Below are 20,493 nucleotides of genomic sequence, written 5' to 3' on the forward strand. Positions count from 1 at the left end.
TAACGTTTTCTCGTACTCCGACACTCCTCTGACAACCCCTTGGAACGTATGTACGGAGGAAGCGGAAGGTCATGATAGAGTGAGTGTGACAACCCTTCGCACGTTGTGTGATCTGTGGAGCTAGGCGTACGACAGAGGATATGTTATAGTACTTGCTAAATCTGAGCCGCTCTAGAGGGGAAGAAATTGGGGGTGAAAGAGAAGGGATCGCGGATGAGAGAGAAGGAAGGGATCGGCGATGAGAGAGAACAAATCGGGAGAGACAAGGCAGGCGACATGTAAGCCCTCTCAGCAATAGAGGGGGGTAACGGATTGCGGGTAAGAGAGAGGAAATGGATCGGAAGAAACGGGTCAGACGACACGTAACCCCTCCCAAAACTCAAGCTTTGATATAAGTATTAATATTTTTTCTCCCTCACTTCACTTCACTAGAATTGACTTCGCTCCATGATGAAGTGAAGTCAATGTCGATATTTTGGATGAACTTAACATTCGATTCGATCGTACTAATATTACTTTCAATCAGACAACAAAAATAATTAAACAAAAATAATTAATTTCTGTCAATTTTTTTTTTTCTTATGAAACAAATTCTTTTAACTTGTGTGCTCAACAGACGAGCCCAGTAACCAAATCGCGCCCATCATTCGCTCGTCATAGCCCGTCGCTAGTGATAAAGAGAGAACGAGCAAACATATCATCGTCATTAATAATGCTCGTACTCGCTCGCCCTCCCCCATCTCCTCCCCTCAACCTCTCCCTCCGCTCTCCCCTCGCCCATGGCGATCTCAACCCCAACCGCCTCCTCCTCCTCCTCCCCTTCCACGCCCCTCCTAACTCCATGGCCGCGGCGACGGGAACGAGAAGAAGAAGACGACGAAGCGGAGGAGGAAGGGGAGGTCTGGAGGTGACGTGCATGGCGAACCAGCGGAGGGTGCGCATGGTGGCGAAGCAGATCCAGAGAGAGCTCTCCGACATGCTCCTCACGGACAAGGTGCTCCAATACGCCGTCCTCCCCGAGGCCTCCCTCGGCGCCGACCGATACCTCTCCTCCCTCACCACCATCAGCGACGTCGAGGTCTCCGGCGACCTCCAGGTCCGCATCCGCCCAAACCCTAACATGATCCATTTTGTTTCGATTAATTTGGTTATTAGTTATTAGTTATTACTAGTTTGTTGTGCCTCTTTGGAGACGAAATCGTAGCGTGTTTTAGGCTCTAGGGTGTAAATTTGTGAGCTTTTATTTGGGTTGCCCGTTAACTGTTTGTGTTTATGCCGCTGGGATTCTGCACAAGAAAATTTGGAGGCAGGGTTAGAAAATTTGGGACCTTCTGCTGTAGCGGAAATCAGAACTGTAATTTTGAGGGCCAGAAGTAGAAGCCCCAATGTGGAGATTCTAATTTCCTGTAGAGAGAACCTGTTGAGGGGATTTAGGGGCTGTTTGGTTTGACGTAAAACTACGGAAAAAAAATTTTCGGTGGAAAAAAATTTTTCGGAGGAAAATAAATTTTACGCTCTTAGCGTTTGGTTTATAGGAAAAAAAAGTAGTTTTCCATTACGGTTGTTTGGTTGAAAGGAAAAGAAAGGAAAAGAAGGAAAAAGTTAGGTATGAATAAAATATTATTATATATATATATATTTTTTATTTTATATATTATATATTATTAATATATAATAATTATCATATTACTAATATTATAATTTATATTTGTAAATAAAATATATTTAAAATATATTGTACAATAAGTATATAATATAATATAATATAATAGTATATATATATTTAATACTATAAAATAAATTTATAAATAATATTTATAAATAAAATATTTTATATATATATATATATATATATATATATGTGTGTGTGTGTGTGTGTGTGTGTGTGTGTGGAGTCGGTGTGGACCACTCACATGGTCCACGAGCTCTTACATGAGCTTGTGGACCCCGATCCTAAGCCGCTCATGGACCCCGATCCTGAGCCGCAATTTTTCACTGTGAGTTTTCGTTTTCCGCCGCGATTTGGCGGAAAACAAAAAGCTTGCTTTTACATAGAATCCATAAAATAATTTTTCCGGCAAAATTTTTTTACATCAAAACAAACGCTGGAAAAGCAATTTTCAAGTCCGAAAATTTTTTTTCAGGGTAACCAAACACACCCTTAATGTAGTGTTTCTCGTAATAGCTCTGCTCACAGTACTTCATCAAACAACAGTGTGCCCTACAGCAGGACCAAACAGGACCTTAGTTATGTTTTGTATATTTTGGAACACAGAAGCTTTGTTCAACATTGTTTGGTCCTGACAATGGTCGTCACCTTTTATGTTTTTGGGCAAACTTTAATTTGACACCCTGTATAACATACTTTTACTTTACCATCATGTGGTTTAAAAAGTATCACTTACCTATCCCGTGGTATAATGTACTTTTACTTTATCATCATATGGTTAAAAAATTTTCACTTAACTATTTTGTGGTTTTATTTTTGTTTCACCAACAAAGAAATCTATTGTCAAATAGGATAGTAAAGTAAATTTTTTTTTGAAAACCATAGGGTGGTACCCTTTTTGGTAGCAGACCTTACAGTGAAACAAAAAAAAATTACAAAATAGTTAAATGTAACTTTTTGAAATATGGGGTGACAAAGTGAAAACACGCTAAATCATAGGGTAGTCAAGTGCAACTTTTTGAATCACGAAATGGCAAATTGAAAATACGCTATACCGCAAGGGGCAAATTGAAGTTTGGAACAAAAAAATGGCATGTGCATTGGTAACTATTGCCAATCATATCATTCACTCCTTTTTTGAGTTATTGTTGTAGTTTGGTGTTGTTTATCTAACCTATAGTCGATTATTTTTCCTAGATGTGTGACTTTTAACGCAAGAATCATGCTTTGATGAACCACTATATCATTTCTGCTCTTTTGGGATTATATTCTAAGTCTCGCTAGCCATCATGAAAAACCATTGAAACCTATCATCACATATCACTGCTATCACCTAAATGTGGGAATAGGATTGTCTTCATGTGGTTTACTTTAGTCTGCTATCCAAATTATTCTTGTACACACTTCAGTTCCTCATCTTGCTCCACCAACCACAATGCAGCATAACTACCATGTAGTCATAACACCACTGGAAGAGCCCTTACCAGCGTAGGGCAAGTCATTGGGGTCAATGACTTAACCAAGCGTTTGGTGCTTGAACCAAATTTCCAAGAGGTTAGCCAAGTCAAGCTGTTGATCAGTCAAAAGCACCTCCGATTGCGATTTGGCTTCTTGAACAACCCTCGATTGCGCCAAGATTAAGGGATTCTGTTGAGAAGGGATCGACTCAACCGGGTTCTCTAGCAATATGTAAAATGAACCGAACTTTGGGACTTAAGAATTTATTTGGCTAAAACTCGAGCTGAAGTAGCTGCCGAACTAATTATATTTTATCAATAGGGGAAAATTACAGGGATCATGGACACTAAGGCTCGGATTACAGAGGAACTAAGGATTAGAACTCTAAAACTAGAGGCTACTTCTAGGAAAACAATAGATGCTGGAAATGGAAGGATTATAGATTACTCCTACGAAATCAGAAGTGCTGGGAATAGAAAGGAATTGAAAAAGCGGTAGTCTTGTGTGCGGAAAAACCCTTATTGCATGCAACTTTTCACTATTTATATTTTATAGAACTCTTGTCAGTCCTCAGTTAACCTGCGGTTATTGAACAGTTCGTGTCGTGGAGAGTGCTCTACCGTTGGTTATGGCATTGCTCCCCACCTTCTCAACCGTTCCTGCTCAAAATTTGTTCATCTTTGGACGATTCCTTCTCAACTCCTAGTGCACCACGTGTCATCTTTTTATCTGTCCACGTTAGCCAACCATGTGAGCTGAGCCGTCGACCAGCTGGCGCTATTTTTCTTGCGCCAACACCAAGATAAAAGAAACTAGAAGTTAAGGCCTCGTTTGTCCATGGTTATGTTTTTCTTTTTCTATGGTTATGTTTTTTTTTTGTCTTTTAGAAACTCACACTATATGCAATTTGATTTGCGAAAATCAACTTCTCTTTTCTTGTTGTTGTTGGTTAGCTACAAACTTATCGTATTAAGAAAAAACAAGGCAGCAAAAGAAAAAAAAGAGCAATTAATAAATTTTTGTTTAGATTGCCTACACACCTCATAAATGTATAGAATGCAAGTTATCTACCATCCATTGGTATATTCGAATATTCGATTGCATAGAACTTCATGGAAAGAAAATGAAAATATGTAAGCATGACTAAATGAGCCCTAACATTTAGGTTTATGAGAAGGAAACAAATAACTAAAAGGGCTTGAATGGGGCAACAAGCCACATGACCATTAATAGCACGCTCGATCCTAAAGAAAAATAGTGTGGAGCTCCTTTTGCCAACTTTTGCCTCCTTGCTCATTGTATTTTAGCTCTTAAATCTATCGGAACTGTTAGTTGTTCTTGATCCACAGAAAGCAAGATTCTCAAGTTCTAGAAAGCCTTAAGGTTTATTGTTTTGATGTTTACAGATGTTCAGTAAAGGTAGGTTGTTTGAGGTTTTTAAATTTTGGGAGCTGCAGTCCTTGTTGATTTTTGGATTTGGGGAAGTTTTGGTATAGTCTACAGTAGCAAAAAGGATGGTGTTTTAGGATGATGATTGCTTGGTGTAGAAAAAGTGAAAAGGACAGTAAAGGACAAAAAGAGGTATTGAGGAGACAACTATAATTTAAATTCTCTCAAGGTCTTCCGGATTCACTCTGAGCAGGTGGAAGAAGACATGTCCATTAACTACTAAAGTCTTTTGTTTCTCTTTTCATATGTGCAATACTAATTTCAGATCATCATCTTTGACTGATTCAACCAACATACTAGTTGATTTTACCTTCTACTTTGACAAATATTAATTAAGATTGATAATGATATGATTATAGAAAGAATCTCTCTTAAAAGATTATTTTGATGAACTCCTTAGATTTAACCTTTTGGCTTATTCTGGTGAACATCGTAGTCAAAATCACCTTTTCCATGCTCTAAATTAGAGAGCTAGGCACAACAGTCTCTCCTTCATGCACATATGATGTTTCTGAGTAACCTTCTGGATAAAGGATTACTTGTGCACCATTAGTCCTTAAAACTATAATCTAATTTCCACATCTGTCCTTGATATTTAAACATAGAATTCCGACACCCCAAATGAATGCAAGTCTTTATTTATTTAATTTTTTATTTTTTATTTTTATTTTTATTCTCATAACCTTCCATTTGAGGTACCGACAGAAGCTTGCTATGTTGTTGTGAGTGTGATAACTACATTGGCATTTTCTTTAAATAAACATGGAAATTCGAAAATGTGCTACTGCTTCTTGGTGTAGAGAAGGAGCTCCAGAATCCTGACCAAGAAGGCGGTATTACATGGGTCCAATCTGAAAATTGTAACAGCTCTTAGTTTGCACAAATTTGTTAATGGACGGTTTATCGCATGTCAATTTTGTTAATAGTTTCAGTTTGTCCATCTCCATAGAACTTAAGGCACCTTTTTTTTATTTATTTTTTTTTCTGTAGGTTGTAAAAGTATATGTATCTGTTTTTGGTGATGAAAGAGGAAGAGAGGTAGCTATTGCTGGGCTAAAAGCAAAAGCCAAGTATGTACGGAGCGAACTGGGTAGGCGGATGAAGTTGCGACTGACTCCTGAAATACGTTTCATAGAAGATGACTCTTTGGAGAGAGGAAGCAGGGTATGCTTTATTTTTATGCAATCCTGGATTTTTCTCCACAGCACGATAGATTTTTTTTATTTATTTTTATCATTTTGCTTCTTAATGATATATTCTGGAGGTTTATTAACTGCTGGAGCACATTTTCTTACATTTTTATCTATTAATGAATGATCGCATTTAATTGCCTTTTTGTATAGCTTACTGTAGATTGCCTCGTTTTTCTTGAATATTTCTTGACATTGCTAGTTATGCCTAATTTGGCCTATCCTAAAATAAAGCATTTCTGAGTAATTGAAATAGTCCAATGAGGTGGTTATCCATCAACCTGTCTTAAGGAGGTGTTTGTTCGTGGCCTTATTTTAATTTTTTTCTTTCCTATTGGTGATTATAGTTGCCTGCAGGAATTAGTTTAGGAACTTTTTCCATAAGAATTGTGCTTCTTCTGCATCACGTGTGCCTAATTTTGAAGTTTAGTTACATGCAGCTTCTATGAAATGCCCCCCTTTGTATCAAGCTTCACTACTGTATAATAATCTAATGTTTGAGAACAGAGAAAAAACTATGTACATAAAACAGGTCTTGTTTACTGCTATGTTAAGCTTGCATAACTGAATTATATAAGTTGCTTACCATTGTTTCCTGACAAACTGCTGTCTTGTGTAATGCCTGTACAAAGCTGTCTATCAACAGCTTATGTCGGTTGAGATTTTTTGAAACCCCCTAGTCCTTGTTTAGATTCTGGGTTTGAGTGCAAAATGGGTAAAAGAGGTTGAGTTTTCTACTTTAATTCAGGTGTTTAGGTTTATTTCGAGAAAGGCCAAGTCAAAACCTATACTCATTACAGGCCCATAAAGTAGTAGAGATTATTTGATTTGCTTGTGTTGCGATATAGGATAGTCTTAAAGCTGAACTTTAACGGACAGTATTATTCTGTCTCATTGTAATTTTTGAATCCAATTTTGTGTTTCACGTTATCATCTGCTTCTTTTGACTGCTTTAGGATTTTCATTGGTTAGCTATTTTAATCGTCATTACTATGATTCACATGATAGAAAAATAACACATACAGATGCTATAGGCAATGGTGAACTTATACTGTTGAAATAGTAAATAGGCTTCTGCCTATTATTGTATCATCTGAATTGGATCGTAACAAGCTTATGCATTATTTTAAGAGAGAGAGCCTGTAGGCCAGCTCTTAGATTGTGTCGTTCAAATAGAAATATGCTAATAATGCAATTTCTTTTCATCATTATGTTCCCATTAAAAAGCATATATTGTAGTCCAAATCAAATGTTGGCATCGTTTTCCTTGTAAATCAATTTTCCTCGTTTATGCCCTTGTCATGTAGCACTGAACACTTCTTATTGCTCAAATTGTCAACCACAGGTACTTGCTATATTGGACAGATTGAAAGATGAGAAGAAGCGCATAGAAGAAGACGATGAACAATTTGAACAATCCAACATATCTGAAGAAGATGAAGATGACAAGGATGAACCAGATGAAAGAATCATTTATGTGAAATAGCCTGCTCATTTTGTTGAGAACTCGTAGAAGTTGAATGAGGCTTCACATTCAGCTGGTAAGTGCCCAAAAACTTTCCATAAGAGTATTTTGAAAACAAACTCGATGTTTGAAAGCAATTAATCCTTGAACATATTCTTTCACATTGAGCCTATGAGCTCACTTTGCTATTCTGGATGGTTGCTTCACTGCAACCTGGGTAACATGGTCCAAATCACAATGGATAATAACCTCTTGGCATGTCCAGTTAATATCCTCCCTGTCGGAACCTCAGGCAGTTGGTTATCTTCCTTTTGTTTTAGTGGGATGTTGTATAAGTTAGCCCAGCAGGGGTTATTTTCCTTGTAACAAAGTGTTCATTGGTAATCTGGTCAAATTCTTTTCTTTTTTTTTTTTTTTTCTTTCCATAGAAATTCCCTTTTGGCACTTTGTGTAACTGAAGTTATGCTCATGGTACCTACTCCCTCTCTAAGCTTTTTTCTCAAGAATCACAAAATATCCAGGACCTTTCTTGTTCCTCAGCAAAGTACCAATTTTTCAGCCGAAGAGAAGCAGTCATAAACTGAGTATAAAAAAGCTAAAGAATACGAGCTCTCCAATCGTTAGGACCTAGAAGTTGTTGTCATTTGTAGTTCATATAGGCTGTAACTCTCAACAGAATAATATTGCTGGAACCAGGTGCATATCGAGAAACTCAATCCTGCTTTAGGGCCTGTTTTCCTGTGCTTCCCTGTGTGGCCCTGTGAAATGCATGTTTTCATGCCAGTTTGGAAAAACTGTGAACAACCACTCTATCTGTGAACCAAGTCAGTGTTGAATTCTTATAGGGCTGATATGTCTCTTCTCCATTGCATTGAAGGAACCATCTGGTTATATGACTTTTGATAAATAGCTTTCTGCTGAGATGCCATGCACCATTCGAAACTGCAGAGAATCGCTCTCAAAGAGGCAGCTGCAAGAAACAAATTTTTGCAGCTAAATCTATGCCTGCTAGATACTCAATTTAAAGCTAATCATCGTTGTCGAAAGAGGCTGTTCGAACTACATGCTCGATCCTAGCGACAAAATGTTCTGCCATGAGTTTTCTTGTTAGTAACGAAATAAAATGAAATGAAATCATGGTTTTCTACTTTCTGCATTCAAATTCTATCTAAACTAATTACATTCCTCAGTTTGTATATTTTGCGCCTGTTTTTATGTAAATCCTAACTCGTTTTTCTCCTTTCTTTTGTGCAGTTGCTTTAAATCTGGATGCCATTGAACTGGAAGCTTATGATGTGCTAACACTAGCTATTGTATGATGTAAATTTTCCTCTCCTTTAATCCCTATACAATTCATAGGAAACTCTCTTTTGCTGGCAATTCTCATTTAAGTTTGTCACTCAAGTCTCACCACAACATAAACTGAGCATTTGCCATTAATTCTATGAAATGTATTAAGAGATATAATAGGTGAAGTGGTTGAAAGGAAATTATAATTGTCACAAAATGATTGTTTCCCCATATATAATAATGCATTTAATTTGGAAATTTCTTTGGCTTCTAGTACTGGTTCAATTTCAACTATAGATATTACATTCTGCTAAACCTAATGCATTGCAGCTCAGTATTAGGTTGACAAATAAGACGAAGTATATTTTTTATCTAGACGTCATAGACACAGATAATAGACATGGAATACGACATGACTTGAACACGACAACTTGACAACTTCAAAAAAATGAGGACATAGACACGACAAGGATACGACTAATAAATATAATATTTTTAATATAATAATAAATGTTTGTTATATATAAACTATTAATTTAATAAAAATATTACTATATATTTCATATAAATAAAAGCTAATATAAATTTTATTAATATTTCATGTATTTTAAGGAAAAAGTGATCTTCCACCCAATTTTCCACACTACACCAAAAATCATATAGTAATTTTTTTAAACCCCAAAACAAACTAAAGCCAACACCCCTCCAAGGAGCAGTGTTGGTTGTACACCCCAATCTAGAATCTATATCTTACGCCTCCCAAATCGGACGGTTAGCATTCTTTTGAAACTTTTTATTGAAAAATGTTTGTTATGGTCGCCCTGCCTTTTCTCTCTGAGATTTTTCCTCCACTCTATCTTTCTTTAATCTCTCATTGTTTTCCATCTTCTCTCCTTGTTCACTCGATATCCCACTGTCGTCCAACCTATCTTCGGGCCAACTGTCACGGGATTAGCTTTTTTACCTTGAGAATTCTCATGCGGCATCCTAGCATCACGCGTCTAGGCCAACTTTCCTGAGTTCTTAGCATAGGGGCGCCTCCAAACTTAGCAGTGGAATGTCAATTTAACATTTTAACCAAGCTTGCTCCTCCATGAGCCTTATTGCTCGGCACCACGCTTTATATCGGATCTCTTGTCGATCTATATTAGATCCCAACGGACAATCCTACCAAGGAGGTTGGCTACAAAGCTGAGTACATTCTGTCTTACCAGACAAACCCTCCTCTAGAGTGCTGCACAGTTGAATGCCTCATTGCCCTTAAAGTAAGCCATAAGGACATTACGAAGTCTTCTCCAATAAAGTCCATTTGATTATAGCCAAGCGTCTCGCTCTCACGCGTCTTGCTCCTACAACTTGGCCTACACGCTACAAGGCTCTGAGCAAGGTTGTAAATAGCGGATAGCGGGTACATAGCGTTTGGAGAGTCTCATAGCGGAAAGCGGCTAGCAGGCGCTATAGCGGGCGCTATGAACCCATAGCGGGTTTCATAAAAGTAAATTTAATATGTTTATGTTTCTTATAAAATACATATAATTTTGAAGAAAAGACAACTAATCATTCTTTTTTTTAGTATTGCAAGCCTATATATTTAATGTCATTATCTATTAAAGAATTTAAAATTAACTTTAAAATATTTAGCAAACCAAAAAGATGACGATATCTGATTCTCTTTTAAAAACGGATCACCTTTTTATCTTCCAAACCCTTAGAAACAGGATTTATTTCATTTAAGGATCCGACCCGATAAGCCATTTTAACCCGTTTGCATTTTTTAAAGGTTTGGGCTCATAGCGCCCGCTTTTCTACCGCTTTATGGCGGTCGCTTTAGCGGGCGCTACGCCGCTAAAGCGGCCACTATGAACCCGAACCGCTATATACCGCTTTATCTATTGTAGCATAGCGGTAACACCTAAAAACCGCTATAGCGGCATAGCGGCCGCTATTTAAAACACTGGCTCTGAGTCAAGGCTCTGCAACGTCTCACGCTTCAAAGGGCTCTCCTAAATATAACCGTCCTCAATATTATATCGTGGCCTTACGACGTCCACAACCATATCAATTGACACTTTACACGGCTTGCTCGCTAGATTCAACTGTATTACCTTATCAAGCCACCTAAGGGTGTGCTATTGGTTGATAAAACTCTCAAGCTCAACGACTTTGTGAAACACCTCGCACGTCAACGGTTCGCACATTCGTACCTCGTGTTCTGCCCGCGTGACTTGAGTCACTGTCACTTTTGGCGAGTAAAGCCAACATGTCCCACTGTGCTCTTTGCCGTCTACGTGACCTTTTGCTTTGCCATGGCGCTCTGCGCACACGATTCGCCTTACCATAAGGTACTTACTCGATTCGGGCTCATCTTGTTCCGCTAGCCATCCGGTAACCTCCATTGCCCAACCAAGGATGATTGCCAGCACCCTTGATCTAGCCCCGAGGTTTATTTTACTAATCCTAACATCGATCATTCCCACTTGATGAGCTTTATGGTCACCTTGCACCATGAATCCTTGCTTGGCACACTTGCCCTGGCGAGCCTTGCCTTTTACAGAGGACCATTTTGTCTTAAGACTATCCTTAATCTGCTTGTCCACTCCACTACAGAGTCCAAGAAAACTTCACGGAATACTAGCTTGTAATGTCTTTGACTTCGTGTCTTCGACATTATCCTAAGCTTTTATACCTTCTGCTGTATTTGGTTTGCTTATACAAAATACTAGGCTTGGCGTGTCCGCTTACCAAGGGGTGATCTATATCTTATAGACCATTGGGGGAGTCGAGCCCACTTCACAAGTGTCCTATCCCTCCTCTCTATAAACCTAGCAAAGTCTCCCTTGGATTCATGGGTTCAAAGGTGCTGTACTAGGGGTACATTTCTAGTCCCCCACATGCAGCACGAATATCCTTGCCACCACATGAGCCATTGTTAGGGAATTGCCTCTGTTGACCCGTCTGCCACGGCACACTTGATAGTGTCTCAATTTCGCAACTCCATACTTTTGTCAATCCTAATGCTTTTCAAAAGTGGTCTCCAAGGATGTCACGGCTGAGTCCTACTGATTGGCACGTGACAGGCGTTCCTACTCAAGCTGTCGACGTGCTTGTCGATGCTCAACCAATTTGGAATCATGCCATGCTGATCTGCCAACAGTCAGTTTTGCTGAACGACGCTTCCCCAAAGCCTAACAATCCTCCTCAATCTAGCACTTCATACACACGTTCTGTCTCTTCGAGTTAAAGCCCCTTGGCCTTGGTGCCTTCCATGCACCACAATAACTCCTTCGCGAAATTAGAATTCTGATCTTATAATCCATCAGATACCAAGATTGCACTAACACTGCAATTTGGTCATCTCCATCAGAACCACTTGGTCTTAGCATCCATGTTGTCCTGACTTAACCCATTTTTTTTGAGTCTAGTAACCAACCTAGTGACTCCATCTCGTGGAAATAGTCCTCTGACTAACGATCCCTCACCAGATTGTCACCACAAAGCCTGGTGCTCTGCTCATATGCCTCAAGCATTCCTTAATTTTCAAGCACAAGTTCCTAATTAAGCTCGATAAAGTGGCCCTTCCTCGCCCCCATCGAGGTCAAACTTCAAATTTCCCACGTCTTAAAGCGTCCAAAGCGAATCAGCTCGTAGCTCGCCTTCACTTCTCCACCCCAAAATATCTTAATGATAACCAATTTTGCGCCCCTCGCATGTTAAGTCAACAGATCCTTGATATGACATTCTCTTTTTATACGGCGAGTTCGTTTGCTCGAACTCCAATCTACATGGCAAATGATAAGAATATCCTAAGAATCAAATACTTCACAAAGTCTGCGAGTACTTGTACCATTCTCATGCCTTCTTTCCAAACAACTTTTGCCTCACAAATGCTTCCACAATCGCATAACGTCGAGTTTCACCTATGGTATCAACTAGACGGTCAACTGACCCTATGCTGAGGGTCTGCTGTCGATGGGCACAATGAATCCAAAGATTTAATATTTTTGCCTTTTTTGGGCTTTTTTTTTTTGATAGTTTGCTTTAAAATTTTTGAAAGCCTTTAGGATTGATGTCAAGTAAGTTTTGATGGCTTTTTATTGAGTTTTTGCTTGTTTTTTTTTACTTGGATTCGTATTCTCTTTGTTTGGTTTTGGTTTAGTGAAGTTCAGGTAGAGACAGTCCATTTAGCTATCCCAGACTTAATGGTTTGTCTTGTGGTATTCTTGGTAGCTTCATTAGGAGTTGTAAAAAATCTTCCTTATTGATTTAGTTATGGTCTTTTATTTTCTTTTAGGCTTGATCGAGAGTTCCTCCATGTCACTTTCAGCCTACCGTTTAGAACCCTACCGTTTTAAGTGAGTAGGAGCTATCTCTTTGAATTACTCCATGAAAGTAAAATAAATCATTTTTGCTAAATCATCATAACAATCATTCACATATTCATATCAAATTGCATGTAAGTTGTATTTCGGTAAACTGCACGTAGCTTCATGATCACGATTTGTTTGCCATTATTGCTCTTGCATTCACTGTTATTTATATGCATATTCCTCGGAAATTACCGGATTGAACACTTCCTAGGAAATTGCTTGACTGTTATGATCACTTGCTTTTTCAATCATAAGAAACTTGAAGAGTTTCAATAGCTGAAGTTTAGTAGACATTGGCACTTGTTAACTTGATTGTTGACATAAAAATGTGTAATTGACATCCTATTGTGTTGTCCTTCATCACATTTGTATGGATTTGGTATTTTTATTGTGGCGGGTATTGATGAGTTCCTAGTTGAGAGTGTATGTTGGTCTAGTTGAGTTTTTAATGGTTGAGTAAGCCTTGCCGTGGGGATCTTAGGTTGGTTTTTCTTGGTTGCCTGATTGAGTTCTCTTGGCTAATTGATTTTGTGGACTAGACCAAGAGCCTGAGGCATTATAATTTAGTTACATGTTGATATTGACCAGGAGATCGGACGTTTTTGATTGCTCGTGTCTTGTGGGTATGATGGCCTTTGGAGTGGAGATTTAGAGTAGAATACGATGACCTGATGCACACCGAGTTTAGTAGGTCGGGACACAGGTGATTTGAAGATGGTATGGGACGGTATCAAATCGAATCTTAAGATCTATAGGCTTGAGTGGGTTATCAGGCTCGAACGAACGAAATAGGCGTATCTTCCAAAAGTTAAAACATTCACAATAGCAGATGTTACAAGCCGTCCGGATGATTTGAAGATGGTATGAGACGGTATCAAATCGAATCTTAAGATCTATAGGCTTGAGTGGGTTATCAGGCTCGAACGAACGAAATAGGCGTATCTTCCAAAAGTTAAAACATTCACAACAGCAGATGTTATAAGCCGTTCCAAAAGTTAAAACATTCACAACAGCAGATGTTATAAGCCGTTTGGAACGCCTGAGATCTGACAAATTAGGTGCAATGTAGTTCCTACCCCTGAGGGCCTCCGGCGGGGTGTCTTTTCTTATCGTCTTTTTTGCTCTTCCCTAGGGGATTTTATATTCTTCCTCCTTTGTCCCTTTCTCTGCTCTTCTTTTATTTTCTGAGGCCTGGTTGCCTCATCGTGTAGCTAAGTTTACTATGAATGAAGCAATAGCATGCTATCTAATTCTCAAAGGAAAAAAAAAAAATCCTTAGGCTTGACAGTATATGTCAAGTTACATATAAGGTGCTGAGAGGTTAGCATGTACTGTGCAAAACTGCTACACTAGAGTTTGCACGAATAGTATCAGTGAAAATAAATAACGTACGCTTAGTAATCAAATGTTATCAGATATGTTATGACGTGTTATTCTGAAGTTATTCTAAAGTGGAATATGGAGATGGAAAGTATGGATTAGAGTAGAATAATGGGATTGTAGTTTTTTTTTTTTTTTTTTTTTTTCCTTTTTTAAGATATATGGGCATTATACGAAGTGATGAAACTGTATTATATAAGCGTGATGAAAAAACGAAAGCAAAGATTAAGAAAATAAAAAGAAAGAGAAAAACTTCATTAACAGTCCTTATTTTGCAATATATTTTCATATGCTTTATGTGATTTCGCTTGTGTAGTTACTTAGGGTCTGTTTGATTCACAGTTTATAATATTTCGATAATCCTTCATATTTTGTATTAAAAAAAAAAAATCAAATCATCACCATTCAACTCCAGTTAGATAGTAATAAAAAGTGTTAGTGTAGTTAAATTATTATAGATTCTTAGGTGATAGAAATATTATATTATCAGGAGGTAGGAGATACCTTCATTTTCATGCTTAGATGGAAATCACTAGTAATACATAGTAAGATTATACTAATTCCTAACAAACTCTCAACCTAAGTTGCTTGATAAATTAGTAACAAGCTTACCACTCCAAATATAAAATATACAATATTTTAAAAATATTACCAACTCTGAACCAAACAGCCCCTAAATTGTACTGAGATTACTGAAGGATAAGTCTCCCCCGTGAAACTGCATTATATCATAAGGGGCATTTTTTGAAGTTCATCCTGAAAACATGAAAAGAATTTGTAATCAGATTCTGCAAATCGATAGCGGATGATTCAGAATTGTCAGAAACCAGGTTTTGTTTGATTTTACAGAGAAATGGAGCATCACCTGCAAACTCAGAACAACACTCCAAACATCATTCTTTCACCCTTTTTTTTGCAAGAATTACACAAACCAATAAAAAGATGAACATATAATTCAGTACTAATTAGATAATAATTATTTCAAGGCTCGGTTCGAATCCAAAATTAATACATAAACTATAACCAGAAAGAATCAGATAATATAATAATTTCGCATACAAGCGCCCCATGCAGTTTCACAGAGATTATCATTACAATTCAAACCATCAAGCAGCAGAGTAATTTCAGGCTACACAATAGGATAATCTGAAGCTTTTCGTATAATTAAATGGTCATTTCCATGAGGAAAGCAAGCACCATCTTCACTAATCACATTGCTGAAACTTTCATTTACACTGTATGAGAGGGACAGATGCTCAATACATATAAACTGATATTGCCCATGTAATGGTCTCCAATTGTAGACCATTTGAATCCTAAACGAGTTCCGAATTAGGGCTACACCTACAGCCGGCAATTCACGCAAGTCACATCGTAGCTGTACTCATCTGGACCCAACTTTCCCTGCGAAGATAAACCAGTATCTGTCAGCACGCTCGAACAGAAGGATATAAGATTCAATACTTAAAACTATACGACAAACGTCTGAACAATTTTTCCTCCAAGCAAATATATTCGACGTTTTATGTAATGAGCAACACATTGAGACCCATCCGGAAGAGTGTGTTTGTCTCTGTTAACAAATTCTTCCTTTCTTCAATGGTGGCACCTTGGAACTTAACAACCTCACCCGCGCCATTTTCTACTGTTGGGTTGGATTTACTTAGTTGCGAAATAAACTCCGCAATCTCAAATCCCTTTGTTCCTTCTTTTTCTGTGTGTGACAATGAGATGAGCATCTTTGTTCCTTCTCTTTTGTGCGTTCGTGACAAGGAGATGAGCAGGAGCTTCCTCATATCTGGCATGTCAAAATGATTCATAAATCTATATAATTTGATAAAATTTACACCAAAAAAGGGGGAAAATATGAGAGGATAAGCATAACAATGATTCATTATTCATACAAACACGGAACAATAGCTTGCTAAAACTACATTTTGTTTTTTTCGGACGGGGACGGATTTGAGAATAGGAATCGCCCAAGTATATCTCACGACAATCTTTCCCATCAATTGCTGCTAAAAGGGCACACATAAGACAAATGTTTACCTACGACCAACGCATAACCAGTAGAACCAGAGAAATGATAATGTGGAGACAAATTAATATCAAACATAGGTATTACAAAATGAAAATACAAAGGTCAAATCCCTTAAATATGGCAAATACTATAAGGCGGCATTTGAAGAGAAAAGGGATTAAATTAAGTCCTTTATAAAAACTATCGATTTTCGCAGAAAGTAAATTCCAAGTAAAGTTCACTCAAGGGTGCTCAGCTACATGAGTCCACAAAAAATCAGTGTCTCTGTCCAAAGCAAATGTGCAGTTAGCATTGCAAAGAAACATCAAAATTAGAGATGCTAATACAAGACAAAAACAATATACAGCCAGGGAAGAAGAAAAAAAAAAAGACGACCTCTCAACGGGGTCTGGCACCGCGATTCATTTCCATCAACTCCATCATGCTCACTGCGGTCCACACCTCAGCCCCCTCTTGCACTTGCGCATATAGCCGCTTCTTCACGGAATCTATACAAACGCTTACGCCCCCAAATTCATACACCGGAAGACCATTGTAGAATTTACCAACTCTAGGCATAAATAGCACCCCCGTTTCCATAGCGTACGCCTGTACCATCTCCTTGAAGCTCATTTCCGGCGTGCCAGCGCTAGAAAACTGTGCCGCTTGTTGCTGAACCTCAAATTGTCTCTTTTCGGTTGCTCTTAGGAAGCTAACATTCTCTCTAGCCCCCGGTTGAACCGACTGCGAATCATCTGCAGCGTGACCCATCATGCCGAGCCCAGAATTTAGTATCTCACGAATCCGCTCGTTGGCGAGCAATTCAGGCGGGAAGAGCCCCTTCCATCCCAGATACCACTGCAGGATTTCGCCGGGATCGGGGTTCGAGCAGAGCCAATGGTACAAGACCTGCTGCCACTTGCTGAAGAAGTCGACCTCCAGCAAGTGGACCATGTGGTGGGTCGGGATAGCCGACGCCCACATCATCACCCAGTTGAACTGGTCGAGCTTCTGATCGGCCGGGTTTATCTGAAACTCTTGCAGGGCCATTTTGAGCTTCGGGATGATGTGGCGCACCATAAGATCCTCCCAACTAGCCGCATCAAAGACGTCCTTCCACGGAGAGAGGATAGCGTAGGCAGACGCATCGCTTGCGTGCCAGGCATGAAGAACGCTACCGAGCTTGTACCGAATCGTGTGATAGAGAGTCTCCAACCTCTGACCGAGTAAGGGGAGCCAGGGATGAACCCACGCGTGAATCGGGACGGTCTCACGGCGCGGGTCCCATGAATCGACCGCGGCGGAGAGCTTCGGCATAACCACATTCTCTAGAATGGAATGAAGAACAACGGGAGGCAGCAATCTGTCCCACGTTTCCAAGAAACGAAGCATGGGCTCCGGGTCCCGCGCCTGCCACGTGTTCGTCCCCGATATCCTAACAGCTGGCAAGACGACCTCGCTGACCAGCTGCGCGTACGGGGAGACGGCGAACAGACCGTCGGGTTGATCTCCCTGCAGCAAATCCCTCCACGAAGACATGAGCTTCAACCCGTGTAACGGATTCTGCAACGGCTCCCAGCCTTGGAACACGCGAATCAATAACGGGTAGGCGAAAGCACAGGCGATCGATGATAAACTGCACAGCTTGTAGTCCTCGCCAAACTTCTCTTTTAGGTCAGCGAAGGTCCTCAACAGCGAATCCAGAGTCAAGTCCCCCGAGGAATTCGCCTCTCTCACGCGCTGGAGGGCATCGGCGATACTCTCCAAGACCTGTAACTGCTGCCTCTGTCTCGCTTCCTCTCTCACAATCTTCTCTTTCTCCTTCGTCAGGATCACTACCTTCTCCCTTTCCCTCCTCAGATCCCTATCGAGCTTCTGTATGTCGACTTCCGTCGTGTCGACGATCAGCCTCACGTTGTACTGAAGCTCCGGCATCGGCACTTCGTTCTCCAGCATCTGCTCCTCGACGTTCAAATGCTCCAGACTCGCCAAGACCTTGACTTGGGGGCCCCTCATATCGAGCACCTTCTGGACGACCTCAACGCTCTGCTCCTGCTTCCTGGCGAGCAACTCGTCCTTGGTCAAGACCTCGGCTTTCTTCCTCCCCTGCTTCTGCTTCAACCACAGCTTCTCCCTCGACCGGCCGTCGGATGCCGACGCGGCGGCCTTCTCCTGCGTAGAAGGCGCTTCGAGGACGGGTAATTTGGCCTCTTTGTAGTCGTTGAATCCCATGCCCATGTTCTTGGGCCGGAGCTTGGCTTCGATCGGGGCGACGATGCCCTGCTCGTTCTTTCCCAAACCGGTCCCTTCTTTGTAACCCATCATCTTCATGAGCTTCATTCCGATGCCCTTCGTGTGGCTCTCGAACCTAGCCATCTCTTGAGCGCCCGCGACGTCTCTCCTCCCCGAGGGTTTCTTCGCGGAGTTGGATCGCTCCCTCTCCTTCTCCCTCTCCCTCTCCCTCTCCTTCTTCCTCTGCTCCGCCCCTTCCTTGATCTTACGCCCAAACGCGGTGGGAAGGAAAGATTCTTCGTCGTCGTCGTCCTCGTCCTCGTCCTCGTCGGCGCGCCCCGCGGGGGCCTTCTTCTTCTCGGGATCGGGGCGGAACCCTAGGCCGAAGCCGAGGCCCTGGCTAGGGTTAGGGTTTTCGTCGGCGGGGTCGGGGTCGTCGTCGGCGCTGCGGTCGATCTCCTGGCTGGGCATGACGGTGCCGGTGGAGACGAAGTGCACGGGCTTGGTGAGGTCCCCCTTGGAGCCGATCACGTCGCCGCGGCGGCGCTTCCGGGAGCGGCGGCGGCCGCCGCCGGAGTCGGAGTCGGAGTCGCTGGAGCCCGCGGCGAAGACGCCGAGGATGGCGTCGTCCTTGGACTGGACGGGGCGGTCCCTGCGGCGCGAGTAGTAGAACTCGCCGCCGATCCAGCGCCCCCCCTCGAAGTCGTTCTCCATGTCGAAGCGCTCCATGCCCTGGTACTCGTCGTCCTCCATGGCGGCGTCGGGAAGGAGATCTAGGGTTTCGACGGGGACGCGGTTTTCTCCGAGTCCAAGACGAAAACGACAAAGGGTGCGGCTCGCGCGATTTCTTTTGTTTATCGGAGCGGGTTGGGCTCGGTCGGGCAGCCGACATACACTTAATTAGATTACATGAATTTGGGTAGGGGTGACAATTCAGCTCGCTGTTCACGAGAATCGGCTGGTGTTCGGCTCGAAACGAGTAATGAGCGTGAAATCGAATCGTTTGTTTAGTAAACGAGCCGAACACGAGTTGAATTTTTCAACTCATTTAATAACGAGCCGAACACGCGCTGGGATCAGCTCGTTCGTGTTCGATTTGATCACCGCTCGAATACATATATTTTATATTTATATAATTTATTTATTTTATATTTAAATAAATAAATATATATATATATATATATATAATATTTATTATTTGATTTTTAGCAAATAAAATATAAAGATGAGCTCAATTATAAAAAGACTCATTTATATGTAAAGTTTCAACCATTAGATCAAAGTTCAATGAGTAAAATTTTATAAATTTATTTTTTATATATATCAAATATAATTTGTTTAACTTATTATTCGTTGGCCAACTTGTGTTTGGCTCGTTTATTAACGAGTCAAACACGAGTTGATTTTTCAGCTCGATACTTTAACGAGTCGGCCCTAACTCGCTCATGTTCAGCTCGTTGACACCCCTAAATTTGGGTCAATAACTATTACATGCATGCCGTTACTTGTGATTAACAAGGTAGGTTTCAAATCAACTAAATGGATCAGCATAGTAATAATATGAAGAAAAAAAAAACTGTTGATACCAAAATTGAGCCGACCTAACCCACGTATGAGCCAATAAAGACACGTGGTACACCAGTAGTCGGCAATAAGGCGCCTAAAGGACAAGAAGGCGGGAACGGTTGAAGATTGGAGCGTAACTTCCATGAGGAGTTAGCGTAATTTCCATGATCATGGTTACAACCACTCCCCCCCAACTACTTTCAACCAATTAATAATGTGGGCTATAAATAGTAACTTTGAAGCCTGCAATAAGGGTCTTCGCCCCTGCGCACAAAAGACTACCTTTATTTTCTGTATTTTTCTATTCTCACATTTACCGCTTTCTCTAGGAGTAGTTCTTGTAATTTAGCATACTCGGAGTCTACCTGCCCTACGGGCATCACTCCCTTGTTTGTGTACTTTTTCCC

The 20,493-nt window shown here is 40.5% G+C and overlaps 2 protein-coding genes across 3 annotated transcripts; one reads left to right on the forward strand and one right to left on the reverse strand.

The window, feature by feature from the left end:
* LOC109728884 (probable ribosome-binding factor A, chloroplastic) lies at positions 613–8,779 on the forward strand. The gene is made up of 4 exons (XM_020259421.1): positions 613–1,096; positions 5,567–5,740; positions 7,112–7,307; positions 8,486–8,779. The coding sequence occupies exons 1-3, from the start codon at positions 713–715 to the stop codon at positions 7,250–7,252; spliced, it is 699 nt and encodes a 232-aa protein (XP_020115010.1). The 5' UTR covers positions 613–712; the 3' UTR covers positions 7,253–7,307; positions 8,486–8,779.
* On the reverse strand, positions 15,265–19,387 carry LOC109728642 (septin and tuftelin-interacting protein 1 homolog 1). Of its 2 annotated transcripts, none has more exons than XM_020259101.1 (2): positions 16,685–19,387; positions 15,265–15,672 (listed from the first exon to the last, which is right to left on the reverse strand). In XM_020259101.1, exon 1 carries the CDS (start codon positions 19,271–19,273, stop codon positions 16,688–16,690), a length of 2,586 nt encoding a protein of 861 aa, XP_020114690.1. In that variant the 5' UTR covers positions 19,274–19,387; the 3' UTR covers positions 15,265–15,672; positions 16,685–16,687. The 2 variants fall into 2 exon arrangements, with proteins under 2 accessions (XP_020114690.1, XP_020114689.1); XM_020259100.1 differs by having other exon boundaries at positions 15,265–16,066.

This window comes from Ananas comosus, linkage group 24 (assembly GCF_001540865.1).
Source record: "Ananas comosus cultivar F153 linkage group 24, ASM154086v1, whole genome shotgun sequence".
NCBI lineage: Eukaryota > Viridiplantae > Streptophyta > Magnoliopsida > Poales > Bromeliaceae > Ananas > Ananas comosus.